We start from the raw sequence: 14,359 nt of genomic DNA on the forward strand, positions 1-14,359 counted from the left end.
GTGCATAAAGAACCCATTGACTGTAATTGTCTACTCATTCAGAAATTAATAGGAACCAGACCGAAAGGTAGCTTAACACTTTGGGCAAATTGTGTATTACATTCTTATCAACTATATAGACACCTGAATAAGACGAAGAGAGAAGTTGTAGCAATCAGTAGATGAAGTATTGAAGGATCCCTTTCTCTTAAATCCCATCACAGTCAGGTAGATCTAGAGCAAACATATCTAGAGAGATGTTCTTAGTTCAACCTCCCTTTCTCCTCTACCCCACCCCATGCTATTATCTAAGCCTGCTTGAAGTTACCGTATTTTTCGCTCTATAACACGCACCCGACCATAACACGCACGTAGTTTTTAGAGGAGGAAAATCCGTAGGCATGCCACCCGTAGGCATTTCCTCCATAACATGCACAGACATTTCCCCTTACTTTCTAGGAGGAAAAAAGTGAGTGTTATGGTGCAAAAAATACGGTATATGCCAAGGTAGGGAACTAGATTGGAGCAAGACCGTCCACCTGTCAAACTTGAAAGAAGTTGCTGTACTCCTCAGTCAGCTGATTGTTAGTTAGAGCAAACCTCCTTTGAATGTGTGTGCTGATTGACATTCCTAGTGCACCTTCTAAGAGGCTCCCTTTAACTTGTCACCAGCTGATTGTCTGTTAGAGGGAGCCCCTTTGACACCTTTCTTTCCAAATCTCTAACCACAGCTCACTGGAGCACTAACATTCATTAATTTAAGTGCTGGACAAAGCAATTTGCAAAGTCTCTTATTCAAGCGGCTCTTCAGCAGACATCATATATGATGTCAGGTGTAGGGCAGGTGGGTGTGGCTTGACTGCAGCTGTCTCGCGGACCAAATAGGGAAGCCTAGTGGGCCAGATTAGGCCTGCACGCCAGAGGTTACCCACCCCTGTTGCATGCCTTCTGCCCTGGAAGCCTTTACCACTCATCTTGGGAATGTGGACTCTGTTGATAGTGGTGAGAGAGACGTTCTGGCTCTTTTAAGTTCTGGCTCTAGAGCCTGTTGAGCCTTGGCTCAGGAAGTTTAGCTATTCTGAGCACTTAAATGCATGCTTGCTTGTGCTTTAAGATATTCAAGATTTCAGAACCTAGTAATGACATGTTGTACCTGGAGGTGTGTTAGGACTAGATCAGTATAACAAATGGTAGAATGCTGGTGGTTTAATCCCTTTCCGCATTTAACAAGATTGGAAATGTACAGAACTATAGCCCTTAGTATTTTAACTAAAGGCATTTAATGTTTACAGCATTCTTTTGGTGTAATGAGTTCATTAAGAAAAGCTTTTGATGCTAATTCAGAAATCTATAATTTGTTCAGCGTCTTTCACATGTAGTTTTGATGCTAACTGACAAGCTGTAAGTTAATTAGCACAGAACTTACTAATGAGGATGTTAAAAAAATTCACTTTTGAATTATTTTTATATTGATGCGTTCTGGACAAATTGAAGGGAATTCTATTATACTGGTGATGAGTTTTGTTTACTTTGCTATGCAGATGCTTTTTCAGGTAAGTGAGGTGAGGAGAATGTCAATGATTTTTGCAAAAGCTATATATATATAAAAAACAAGAAATGCTTGTCTTTTTCAAATCCAGGGATAACCCAAAACCAATGCAGTTAAAGTAAGGTTGTTAATTAGTATGGAAGACAGCTTCTTGAATTAATATGTGGTGTTAATTAACAGGAAGTCTGATGTTGTGTTGTAATTACTACCAATATTTTTGACATACTGAGTGACTGAAGGTGAATTATATGGAGAACAATTTAGTAAACAGATCAGAATCTAGGTATCCTTTCTTTTTGTTTCTTTTCTTTAGAAAACATGGATAGACTTCTACGTCTTGGAGGAGGTATGCCTGGTCTGGGACAGGTTAGTATACAGTATGTTAATTACTTTTTAAAAAGTTTTAATTACAGTTCCTAAAGTCTTACTTTTAATCATCAAAACAAAAAGCCCAATCTGATCAAACTTCCACAGACAGTTGAAATACGGTAAGTGCAAAGAAGGTGCAATGTTGCATGATTTTGGGTGAACATTACTGTATATGAATTATTGAAGGGGAGCTGTGTATGTTTCTTGCAGCAAAAGCAGCAACAAGGTTTCTTGTGTCAACGTGAAAGCATGTTTATTGTGGCTTGAACTTTCCTACACAAAAGCCTGCTTTGTCTGATACATCAGTGTAAATTATTGCACTGTCTTAACTTTCCAAATATAATTTGTCTGTGTGCAATGTGTGAAGTTGTAGGATATTTTTGTTAGTCATGTGGGATCATATGTTCACAGATGATGAATTGGCAAAATCTGATCCAGCAGGCAGTGGAAAACACAAACAAGTTGCAAATAAAACCTTCCTGGCTTAGTGATGATAGTTCATTCATATGATGCAATGTAAACGTGAACAGACCTAGTTTACACAGACCTCATGGTTATCACCATAGCCATAGTACAAATTAAAAACATTGAAAACTAACTGCTGTGTGTAAGGAAATAGATCTGTAGGAGTGCAACTTCATGCTTGTTTTTGGGTACAGGAAGATGGTTATTTTAAAGAACAGCTCCTCCAAGAAAGCCTCCAACACCTTCCACCCAATGTAATCTTTATTCTCTTTCACAACAAAATGCCATACCTTAAAAAGTCCTGAGGTCTTTTTTGGCAATGATTTCCATGTTTGTTTCTATCACTGATGCCTACTGGCATGTTGATTACCAAGTCCGTAGCAGTTAATTTAAAGTAAGCTTGAAAGTCCATCACTTCAGAATTCCCAACAGATGTGCATTTAGGCATAATCTATAATAATTTCTCCTTGGAGTGAAACGGAGAAGGTTAGAGGCTTTGTAACTATTGTAATGGTCCTTCTCTCACCAAATCAGGGAAAAGAACACATTTAAACTTAATTCCTGTGGCTCAGTTTATTATAAAATTGCACTGTTCTGTTTCGGTGACCTGTTTTGCAATGCAATTTCATGATGAAAAAGGCAAATAAGCAAAACTGTTGTTAGCAATAGTTCTCCATTAGAGGGAGAGATAATGACAGCAGAATACCTCTGTTTGAAAAATTATGCATGATATTTTCATGTGATGCTTGAGAGTGGGGTACAAACATATGGTAACTGTGGTAAAGGACCTCCACAGGTTTAAAAGCCCTTCTAACCACTGTGGCCCTTTGACTTGTGGAAGGGCTTTTAAACCTGTGCAGGCCCTCACTAACAAAAGCGTAAAGGCTTGAGGTCGGTCTGAACTCTCCAGGTAGGCATGTAAATGGAGTGGAGTGATAAATGAGGATGCATTCAAGGTAGGAAAATACCGTATTTTTCGCCCTATAAAACGCACTTTTCCCCTCCAAAAATGAAGGGGAAATCTGGGTGCGTCCTATGGGGCGAATGCAGGCTTTCGCTGAAGCTTGGAGAGCAAGAGGGGTCGGTGCGCACCGACCCCTCTCGCTCTTCAGGAAGACACCCGCAGCTTAGGCAGCCCTGCGGGAGTTACCGCAGGGCTGTCTAGGCTGCGGATAGTAGCCTGCTTCCCGGAGTGCCGGGCGCGCTGAAAGCAGAGCTCCCGGAACACATCCGCAGCTTAGGCAGCCCTGCGGGAGGTCCCGCAGGGCTGTCTAGGTTGCGGATAGCAGCCTGCTTCCCGGAGCGTCGGGCGCCCTGAAAGCAGAGCGTCCGGCGCTTCGGGAACACCTCCGCAGCCTAGGCAGCCCTGCGGGAGTTACCCGCAGGGCTCCCCACACTGCGGATAGCAGCCTGCCGCCCGGCGGGCGGGGCGCCCTGAAGCAGAGCACCCCTTGCGCCGGGCAGACATCGGCCAGCCCCACAAGCTCGGGGGACAGCAGGGAGGCGCAGCGCCGCCATCCCGCTGTTCCTCGACCTGGTTCGGTTTTCCCGACCTGCTTTTTGGGGGGAAATAAAGGGATTTCCCCCCCCCTTTATTTCCCCCCAAAAAAACTAGGTGCGTCCTATGGGACGGAGCGTCCTATGGGACGAAACATATGGTAACTGTGGTAAAGGACCTCCACAGGTTTAAAAGCCCTTCTAACCACTGTGGCCCTTTGACTTGTGGAAGGGCTTTTAAACCTGTGCAGGCCCTCACTAACAAAAGCGTAAAGGTAAAGTTACCCCTGACCGTTAGGTCCAGTCACAGATGACTCTGGGGTTGCGCACTCATCTCGCAATGGGAATATTATTTCTGTCAATTGCATTGTGAGTGTGTAGCAGATATAAAAAGGGCAAGTTCATTAGGAAATGAATGGAAAATAAAATTGCTGATACCATAATGCTGTTGTACAAATCTATGGTGAGACCACATTTTGAATGCTGTCTACAGTTCTGGTTACATCAGCTCACAAAGGACATTGTGGAGTTGGTGAAAGGTTACAACATTTGGTACTGTTCAGTTTTGAGAAAAGTTGGAATAAGAGCTAACATGATTGAAGTTTATAAGATTATGAATGGCATGGATAAAGTTGATAGAGAAACGTTATTCTCTTTGGACAGCTGTGCTGTTCCATATGATTCCTCAATTCTCTAGAGCGTATTTTTTTGGGGTGTGGGGGGTGTTCAAATTGAAATGGGAGCTGTGTTCGGTGTCTGATGTTGGCTATCAATACTATAGCAATGATTCTTCTGACAAGTTGAGAGACAAATGTTGCAATTAGTGATTACTTCATAAAACTCAGAGCAGTGGTTCCCAACTGGTGGTGCATGGACCCCAGGCAGTCCACGTAACCCACACAGGAGGTCCGTGGCACCATTCACACAACAAAACTACCTTAGAGATATCAAAATTTCCAAAGGTAGGGACTCCATGCCTTGGCCATTGAAAAACGGGATCCACCATATGTAGCTAATTGGGAATCACTGGCTTAGAGCAGAACTTTCCAAACTGTTCGTGTTGGTGGCACTTTTTAGGCATGCATCATTTAGCGGCACAGTAATTCAGTTTTACTAGTAAACAAGAGATTTAACCCCTTGCCAGACCTGGGAGGAGTGAGGGGAGCGTTCGCGTGACACACCTACACACTGCAGCAGGCACACTAATGCAGTGATTTTCAACCAGTGTACCATGGCACCCTGGGGTGCCTTGAATGATGGTCGGGGTGCTGCAGGCAACACTGGCCTCTGTTGCTCTTTCCTTCCGTCCCACCCCTGATGCCCTCTTGCATCTCTGCCTCCTAAAGGTTTACCCAGCTATTTGTTGCAGCAGCCCTGGTTAGGAGCTCCCCAGATGAATAGTGCCTTTGAAGCTGGCCAGGGGGTGCTTCCCAGGCCTCTGTGAGGGAGTGTAAGGAGGCACCTCTCTTTGGGGCAGGGGAGGCAGCTCAGAGACCAAGAAGGGCAGTTGCGGCGCTGTCCAGAGGACTCCCAAGGAGAGGGGAGAAGAGAGAAGCTGAGGAACACTCCACAAGGGTGTGTTCGAAAAGGACTGAAGGGCTGCTGGCTCTGCAGGCAAGGGGTGGCATAACTGGGTTCCACTGGGGTGCCAGAGAAAGAGCTGTGGACTCAAAAACATTGAAAACCTCTGCACTAAGGTGCTGCAACACAGTTTGGAAAGCTCTGGCTTAGAGGATTGGATGTAAGTAGAGATAAACCTTGGACTTGCATACTTTCCTCAAATCATAGCTTCTTTGCAAACTAAGATCACCAACAACTGGTCTTTGGGTAGTAGTCTGAATGTGGCCATTATCTGTCTCCTTGGGGAAAGAAAGGGCTTTTCACCTCTGAAAGCAGGAGGGGGGACAACCTTTTTCAGGCCAAGGGCCTCCTCTTTTGGCAAATCCTTCAGTGATCACACACCAGGGGAGGGTGGGGCCAGAAGCAACAGTGAATGGGGCAATTATTGTAAATTTTACATTAAGGCACTAAACTAGTTTCTGCACTCATCCTCGGTCCAGGGAAGCAAGAAACATCAGAGTTCAATAGCACAGTCCAGCCAGGCAAAAGCACGAAGTTGCAAAGTAAGAGCTTGTAGGTAACGTGGCTGAGGGGTGTCATCCCCAGTCCTGATATTGCCTATTTTTACTTTAAAGTAATTCAGACTGCCTCTGATGACCCTATTTTAAGGAGATACTTTGAGTGTATAGGGGAGGTACAATAGCATAAATAAGCGTTGGAGCAGATCTCCCCTTAAATGGCTTCTTCCTTTGAAAGTGTAATAAATGCAACATTTTTCTTTTAACAATCGCATGCAGAAGATCATCATTTTTGTTTGGCCAGGCCTTTGGCAGGGAATTGGTGCATTTAGACGCTGTCATTGTTATAATGGTCATTTTAATTATTGGGTGTTTACTTATCAGTTTCATAAGATTTATATACTGCTTGATTGTAAAAACAAAAAACCTCATGCAGTATCACTGGATCTTACATTAGCTGCCCTGAGCACTATTTGGAAGGAAGAGTAGGATATAAATTTAATGAATAAAATTTTTCCTGCTTTACAAAAGGTGGAATTGTGGCTGCGAACCTGGGCCTGGCTCATAGCCATTCTTTCCAGTGAGCAGTATGGGGACTGCTCAAATAAGACTGATGGCTTTTATAATGAAAGATTTGTGTTGTCAACAGCCATGTTTGCTCATGTCTTTTGTGTACAGGGCAGATAAGGAGGGATTTCTCCAGTGGGTTGCAGCAGGAGTGGGCATGATTTAGGCTTGGCCAGCCTACTTTGTTTTTTTTCTAGAACCCCAAGATCTACTAACAGGGGCCGTGTACAATAGACACACAATGAGGATTTTAAAAATGTTTCTGCTTCTGAGTGCATTCAGAGCCTAGTAATGTGTTTTCAGTACCTGTAGTGAATTGAGCTGAGTTCCCGTCACACCAAAATGCACCCCTGATCTGCTTTCTTAATATCAGCAGCCTAATTTAGATGGAAAAGGACTTTTTTGTTTTGTTTTTGCTGCTGTTCCAACAATTTGGAGCCAGAGCCCCTTGCTGTTCTGTTGCTAACCACCTAGACATCTACCAGTAAATGCCTATCTTCCTTTTGCCTACACCTGGGCTATAGGGGGTAACTGTACAATTACCTTTCGTTGACTAAGGATTTGGAATTTACTGATATAATAATTTAAATTAAACATTTCTTCTCACTGCATTTCCTTTTCTGAATTCTGAAATGTCATTTCTAGTGCACAATAGCACTGACAGCTGGTGACATGATGATGCGGGTGGGTGGGTAAATAACCCAGAGTAACACTGTATACAGCCCTCAAAAAGAGTAACTGCAACGCCAGCTAAGTCTGTCCTTGAATGCAGAACATAGCATCTTGCCATATTTGCTTATTGCAATTTTGGCTAGATGCTTTTAAGTGGTGTCTTCTGGGAATACATGTAAAGGTGGACCACTTCTTTTAGAAAGGAGCGGGGGGGGGGGAGGGGTGACCTGTCTCTTAGCCGCGTTAGCACTTCAACTGGAAATAAAGAAGCAAGAATTGCAAATAGCTATTTTGTTTGAATAATGGGCTTGCCAATTAGGCATCAAGTGCTTCCATCTGTGAAATTGTTGATCAGATGGGTTAGCTGGGACACTTCCAGATTAGGGCATTGTACATGGCACTTGAAAACTGTCACTTTGAAAGAGGTTTCAAGTGCTGCACTGCTTGATTCTGTAGAAACTCTTTCCTTTTTTTTTAAAAAAAGAACTCATTGATAAAACCTGTAGCACCTAAGAGACCTGCCACTGATCTAAAAATCCTCATGTGCATGCTGATCTAATGTATGTAGAAGTTGAACTCACAGGCACTGTTTCCTTTTGTGTGTTTTACAATGACAGATGAACGATCTGTTGAAAAATCTGAAGGCAAGCATTCTTCTAACTTGTCTTGAACCATAAACGTGTTAGGCCTTTCTTACACTTCAGGAACTTGCATCCTGGCATTGTGGTTACCAGGCATATATTTTTAAAAGTTTCTTTTTACTGTTCTATTGTTTGATTTTACAAAAAAAAAAGGGGGGGGTTTCAGGAGTGTCGTTAATTTCCTGTTAAGCTCTGCTGCTAGTGCAGCAGAAGAGTACGGCAGAAGTGATGTTAATAAACAATGTTTTCGGTCATCCATACCCATTCAGATATGGCTTGCAATCCTATGCTAATTCTAATTTAATTTAATGTGGCATATTCCTCAGTCAGTGGGACTGACTCTTGAGTCAATGTGTGCATGGTCAGGTTCTAAAGCATTAATGAAAAGCCCAGAGGAGAGGTGTGCAGAAGTATGTTGGCCCACCTCTTCCCTCAAGTAACCTCTTTAAAAAGCCAAGATATATGAGGAAGGGCATAAAGGAAAACTTTAAGCAGTACCTGTTCCCATGCTGGGAACTCTGCATTCCTGAACTGGGCTTAGTAGTGATCATCAGGAAACCTTGGGGGTCAGATGATTTCTATTGTCTCCTTTTCTAACAGGCTATCACATCACCAAGAACACTGGGTACCTTACCTCAGTCATTGAATCAGTTCAGGATTCTGAAAAAATAAATGCCTGTAAGCAGCCTATTGTATTGATACCCCTTTAGTGGGAAAGGGCAGGAAAACAAGTTGTTTCCTCCTCTACATTTCCTACACCCCAAAAATTTGCAGAGGATTTCAACCTTTTGGAAGATTGAGGAAGGCAGGAAAGTGAGTGCTTGGCTCCTAACCTGCCTGCTTCTTGCTATGTTTTGAGCCAAGCCAGCAGATCCTATGCATGCAGAGCCTTCCTCACACAGAGGGAGGAAGGGGTGAATATTCATCTCCCCTTCAGCTTGAGATACAGCAGGATGTGGGATGAGTCCCTCCCACCCACTCCTATGGTAAAATGGCTTCTGTGTGTTCTCGGGGAAATAGCTGAGCTAAATGTCATGGAAGGTTGGGGGCAGCACTGGCTTTGTCCCCTGCAGTGGAAATCACAAAGCTTCCATAAATATTGAAAATATCCAAGCAACGAGAAAGTCTACAAGTATCAGGTTATTGGGTTTTTTTAAGACAAGGATTCAGACACACATGACCTCCAGTAGACTTTTGAAAGCACAGGCAATATTTTTCATACATTTTGTTGAGTTCCCTGTATCAAGCGGTATGCATTCTCCCATTCGTAAAGTTTTACTTCTTTGCAGGTTCATATTAATTGTCCATTCTCATGGGATATTTTAACTAAGATTTTAAGCTTTGTAACATCCAGCTTTGTAGAATGTACACATGAACAGTATTCCAGGTTCTCTGACTTAATCATATGTTTTTTAGAGCAACAAAGAATCTCATATATACATGTATACATAATTTTGACAAAATTGCTACTAATGGACTGGGGAAGATTTTTTTTTTTAGAACATTCTAGTATTTCTAGAAATAATACATTGATGCTATATACTCTTCTTTGTTTCCTTTTTCTGTAAATTTTAACAGTGCTTACTGAGCATGTTTTCAATCAGTCAGTTCTCCGTACGGTCTCCTTATAAATGTTTCAGAAAGTAAATTCCCTTCATATGACTGTCCACCAGTAATCTCTACAGATGGCATCTACACATTTGTCTCATGAAAAAGCAAATGGACTTAAGTTCTTTCCTCTGAGCCAAATAGTGGGACTAGTCATTTTAAGTGTGTTGCATAGTGTGGAATGGCATTTTGATGCTTGAAAACTCTTGGAGAATTGCCCTTTTTAGATTTCTTTGGTACATTAAACATGACTTGTCTGCTGCTTATCACTGGGGTGTGTTGGCTTCCTCTAGTTCGTTAATGTAGATATCCTTAGCTCTGAAGGACAACAAAAGTGGACATTTCTAGCAAGATGTAGATCATCTCATTTCAGAAAACATTTTTGTAAAGCATTAATTGAAAAGTGTGTCTGAGCACATCTTACTGCTATGTTCTGTGTACAGGTAATAATTACAGGGATTTTTTGGACAATCCTATTTTTTTTGTCATAGGTAGAGGTTCTTTGTCCTTTAGCTCACCCTTCCACTAAGAAGTTAGTGTGATGTGCCCTCCATTGTCTCCTTGCTGTCAAGAGAGTTTGGGCACTAAGATAGCAACTGGCCCAACCTCATCCATTAAGCCTCATGTCTGAGCAGGAATCTGAACTAAACCTAGTCTCACATACTGGCTGCATATGGTATTGCTTAGACGTGTGTACTGTACTTTGAACACCTCCTACTCCAATCCAGCATGGTCTATAAGATCAGCCATTGAAGCCCATCTGATGGTCCCTGTCCAGCGCAGGGTCAGCAGTGCAAGGACCCATAGTAGGGCTTTATCAGTGGTGGCTCCAAAACATTGGAATGTTCTTCCCACTGAGATGTGTTTCACCTCACCGTTACACTCTTTTAGGAGGAAAGTAAAGATGCACCTTTTTGCCAGGCTTTTGGAGGTGAAGTGTAACTTGTTTGAGGGCAGTTTTGTATTGCACCCGTTGCTGTTTCATGATTTTCTCATTTTAGTTTATGCTGTGTCTACTTTGTATTGATGTTTGAATTGGCTTTAGAAATATGCAGAGGTGTGTTTTAATATGCTGCACGTTGCCCTGTGACCATATGGTGATGGTGGTATAGAAATATCTAAATATGTGAACACCCAAATTTTTCCTGCCTCGCAAATATAAAACGTGAGCAGAGATAAAACCATAGGAGTGTACAGATGATTTTAACAACTATTGATGGGATTAAACACAAATTTTACCTTGGGATTTTAGCATTATTTAACCTTTGCTAAGAAAAACCACTTGTCTTACACTCTTTCCCCCCCCCAAGTATACAGATTGCAATGCCTGTGTGTGTGTGTGTGTATGTATATATATATATATATCTGAAACTGCATATAGGGAGGTATGCATTAATGCTTTAAAAACCCTTTAAACTTGTTTATATTTTTTAATGAATAAGTTCCATGAATAATAAAATATAAATTATACACGATATAGAGGGCTTCTTTTTTAGAGGCGAGTGGTTTAACACACACTCTCAATTGTCTGTAGGTGTAACAGCTGAAAATCTGCACTCCAAGAGTTAAGTCAGCATGAAAGAATTCATTTCCACTTTAATGACCTAGCCTTGCTGGGTTAGGACGATGGGGAACATGCTTCTGACTTGCACTCCTATTGCCAATTAACACCTCCTATAACAGGTTGTCTCAGCTAGTCATTGAAGCAGAGGCAGTAGAAATAGTTTACATGCATCTTGTTTTTCACACTAGTTGTTTAATACTCACAAAATTAAGTATTAAAAGGTTCCCTTTTTTACTTTGCTGGGTAAGAATAAATATGACAGTGTTGGATAGTTGTACATTTGCTTGTGTCTGTTTTGTTGTGTTTATTTTTTGAAGGGGTTTTAATTGTGAAAATAAAGGTTGGGGTTGGTTCCGATCTCACCCTCTCTCATATAAGAATTTAGTTTAGCTGCGGAGAGCTCATTTGTACTGATTTCGGCATCAACTGGATTTTTTTTTATTGTCCCATTTTTAAAAATGTTTATGGGCTTTAAAAAAAAGAATTTTTAAAAGTACTCTGGAGTAAGACCATACTCAGAGTGAAGTATCAGTTTTCTCTCTCTAGGTTAATGGTGTTCATTTTTGTAGCTTTGTCAGTTGTTTGATATTGCATCTCTTGAATTTAAGAGAAGAAATGCATGATGCAAGTGAAGGGCAGTGTTCTAAAGTGACTCATGATTAATCAGCAGGTATTCTAATAACATAATAAAACTGGCTAAATAATTGATACCAGTTCACACTAAGAGAAAGGTGGAGTAATATACCTAAAAGTGTTAACAAATTTGCTAAAAGGCCTGAGTAGGTAACACTCTGAGGCGTTAGTTTTATGCTGTTATAATGGCAAATGCCTTTTTTTAACACTTAGTCAACAAGGGCTGCCCAAGGAAAAGTCACAGTTTTTATAACTGGATCATATCTGAATGCTCCTGAAGAAAAGTAGTGTCTCATGTTAACCCCATTTGATTGATTTGTGAGCTGATTATGTTATCTTTGCTCGTTTGGGCTTTTGGAGGCATTTTATGTTGCTAAATGTTGATAAAAGAAATGAATTTTAATAGTGTGAGTCTACCTTAAATCCTCCATTCTCTAATAAGCGAGGGCTTAAAAGAAATGATTGATACGGCTTACGACTGATATGATTGCCCTGCAGGCAGGTCAGTTCACTGACTAACACTTGGTAGACAGTTTAGTCAGGAAGAAGCATCTGTTTCTCCTCTTAAAAGTATAATCGGGATTGATTTCCCCCCTTTGCTTTGTAAAGCATTGGGTACAAAAGAACTTTAATGTTGGTTTTTTAAAAATAAAGTTCTGTTTTTTTTAATGGCTTATTTTAGTTAAAAGTAAAGGACCAAATTAAAGGCTTGCTTCAGTTTCAGTCCTTGGTGGTGGTGTTAGCACATTGAATCTCAGGGGAATTTGATGCATCTGGTATATCGGAGAAAAGTATATTTACTTTTTGTCACCTTTGTAGATTACTGGTTGGAATGGGAAATGACTGGCAGATGAGGGTTGATGTGTAATCTAACAATTCAGTGTTCAGGCTGCATGCACCTTCATTAACATTGCTGGAAGGTAAAAAGGGGGGGCAGCATGAGTCCCCCTGACAGTTTGGGGTTTATAGATATATTTTGTTAACATATTAACAAGCTTACAGATATGCACAGTAGCGTGCAAAGGAATTGGTTATGGTATGGATTGAAGAAGGTTCAGTGTTCCTTGCCACTTTCAGAGGGCATTCTGTAGACACCATTCTTCAGTATAAATTAAATAATCAGCTTCTATGTTTAGCTTCTTCCCCTTTTTTTGAAGGAAGTTTGCTGCGTTACTGCTTTTCTTCATTTTAAAAAGAAGCTGTCATTGGGAGAAGTTTTTCTTTAAATTCATCTGATTTTAAAATTCTGGTTTAAATACTTGTCCAGATTTCTGGTATTGTGTATCAGAACAAAAACACAACAAACTGTCTTTGCTATAGGTTTTCAGGCTACAGTGGTACCTTGGTTTGCATACGTCTTGGTTTGCATACGTTTTGGATTACAAACACGTCAAACCCGGAAATGCATGTCCTGGTTTGCAACCTTTTTTTTGGATTACAACCCCCCTTTTTTTTATTACGAACTAATTTTTTTTGGAGGCTCTATTGGCGAAAGCGTGTCTTGGTTTACAACCTGTTTTGGTTTACAAACAGACCTCGGGAACAGATTATGGTTGTAAACCAAGGTACCACTGTATTTAGTACAGGTATGTCCAAAGTCTGTTTCGGGGGCCTAATTTAGCCCGCCGGTTGGTTTAATCTGGCCCCTGTGGCAGTTTATTTCTTGAGTTAAAATTATTGTAAAAAAACCTTGACAACTTCAACAACTTTGGGGTAAAATCCTTAAAAAACCCTCAATAACTCCAATTCTAAAAAATGGGCAACAACTTTGGTCGGAATTGGGCAGTGGGCAGCCTTGTAAAGAAGTCTGCAGCAGCTACAGTGGTACCTTGGTTTAAGAACAGCTTAGTTTATGAACAACTTGGATTAAGAATGCTGCAAACCTGGAAGTAGGTGTTTTTGTTTGTGAACTTTGCCCTGGAAGCAGAACACGTTGAGTGTGTTCCATTTGTAAATTGAGCCCCCCGCTGCTATGGGAAAGCACACCTTGGTTTAAGGACGCTTTGGTTTAAGAACAGACTTCCGGAACAGATTAAGTTAGTAAACCAAGGTACCACTGTACTAGCCTGCAGTGTGCTGTCAGAAGAGGACCAGAAACTTTGTCTCTTCTGCAGCCACCCACTGCACTTCCCTGCTCAGCAATTCCTTGCATCTCTGGCAATAAAGCTTGTCCTTAAATACAAGACTGCACTTGGGATTGCAATCATATGTCCATATACAGTGGTACCTCGGGTTACAGACACTTCAGGTTACAAACTCCGCTAACCAGGAAGTGGTTGCTCTAGAACTTTGCCCCAGGATAAGAACAGAAATTGCATTCCAGTGGCGCAGCAGCAGCGGGAGGCCCCATTAGCGAAAGTTAAGAACCGTTTCAGGTTAAGAACATACCTCTGGAACGAATTAAGTTCTTAACCCGAGGTACCACTGTACAGTTGAATGTGTTTTGTTTTGTTTTGTTTTTAAAGTAAATGTGAAAACGTATCCATATTGGCAACATTTAAGGGTAGCCACACTAAGCAAACTTAAGAAGTATAATTGATATATAGTAAAAAACACGGCTACCTATCTGTAACTGATATATAGTAGTTCTCTATCAGTTAGAATATTTGAGAGTAGGATGTATTGAGTCTGTATTTTGACTAATTGAGTACATTGCACTTTTGCTATGTAAAGTACCTTAGGGATATTAGCTTTAGCAGTTCTAACAAAGTAGAGGCGGGGTAGTCTGTTCATGCAT

The 14,359-nt window shown here is 41.2% G+C and overlaps 1 protein-coding gene across 6 annotated transcripts in view; it reads left to right on the plus strand.

The window, feature by feature from the left end:
• PSMD14 (proteasome 26S subunit, non-ATPase 14) overlaps window positions 1-14,359 on the plus strand; it is a 60,960-nt gene that overhangs the window by 5,691 nt on the left and 40,910 nt on the right. For all 6 annotated transcript variants that reach the window (XM_083499436.1, XM_083499439.1, XM_083499438.1 and 3 more), the window contains exon 3: window positions 1,842-1,894. In XM_083499436.1, coding sequence (XP_083355562.1) covers window positions 1,847-1,894 — 48 coding nt within the window. In that variant the 5' untranslated portion in view covers window positions 1,842-1,846. The remainder of the gene's footprint in view (window positions 1-1,841; window positions 1,895-14,359) is intronic.

This window comes from Podarcis liolepis (assembly GCF_965112155.1).
Source record: "Podarcis liolepis genome assembly, chromosome: 1".
In the NCBI taxonomy this organism is placed as follows: domain Eukaryota; kingdom Metazoa; phylum Chordata; class Lepidosauria; order Squamata; family Lacertidae; genus Podarcis; species Podarcis liolepis.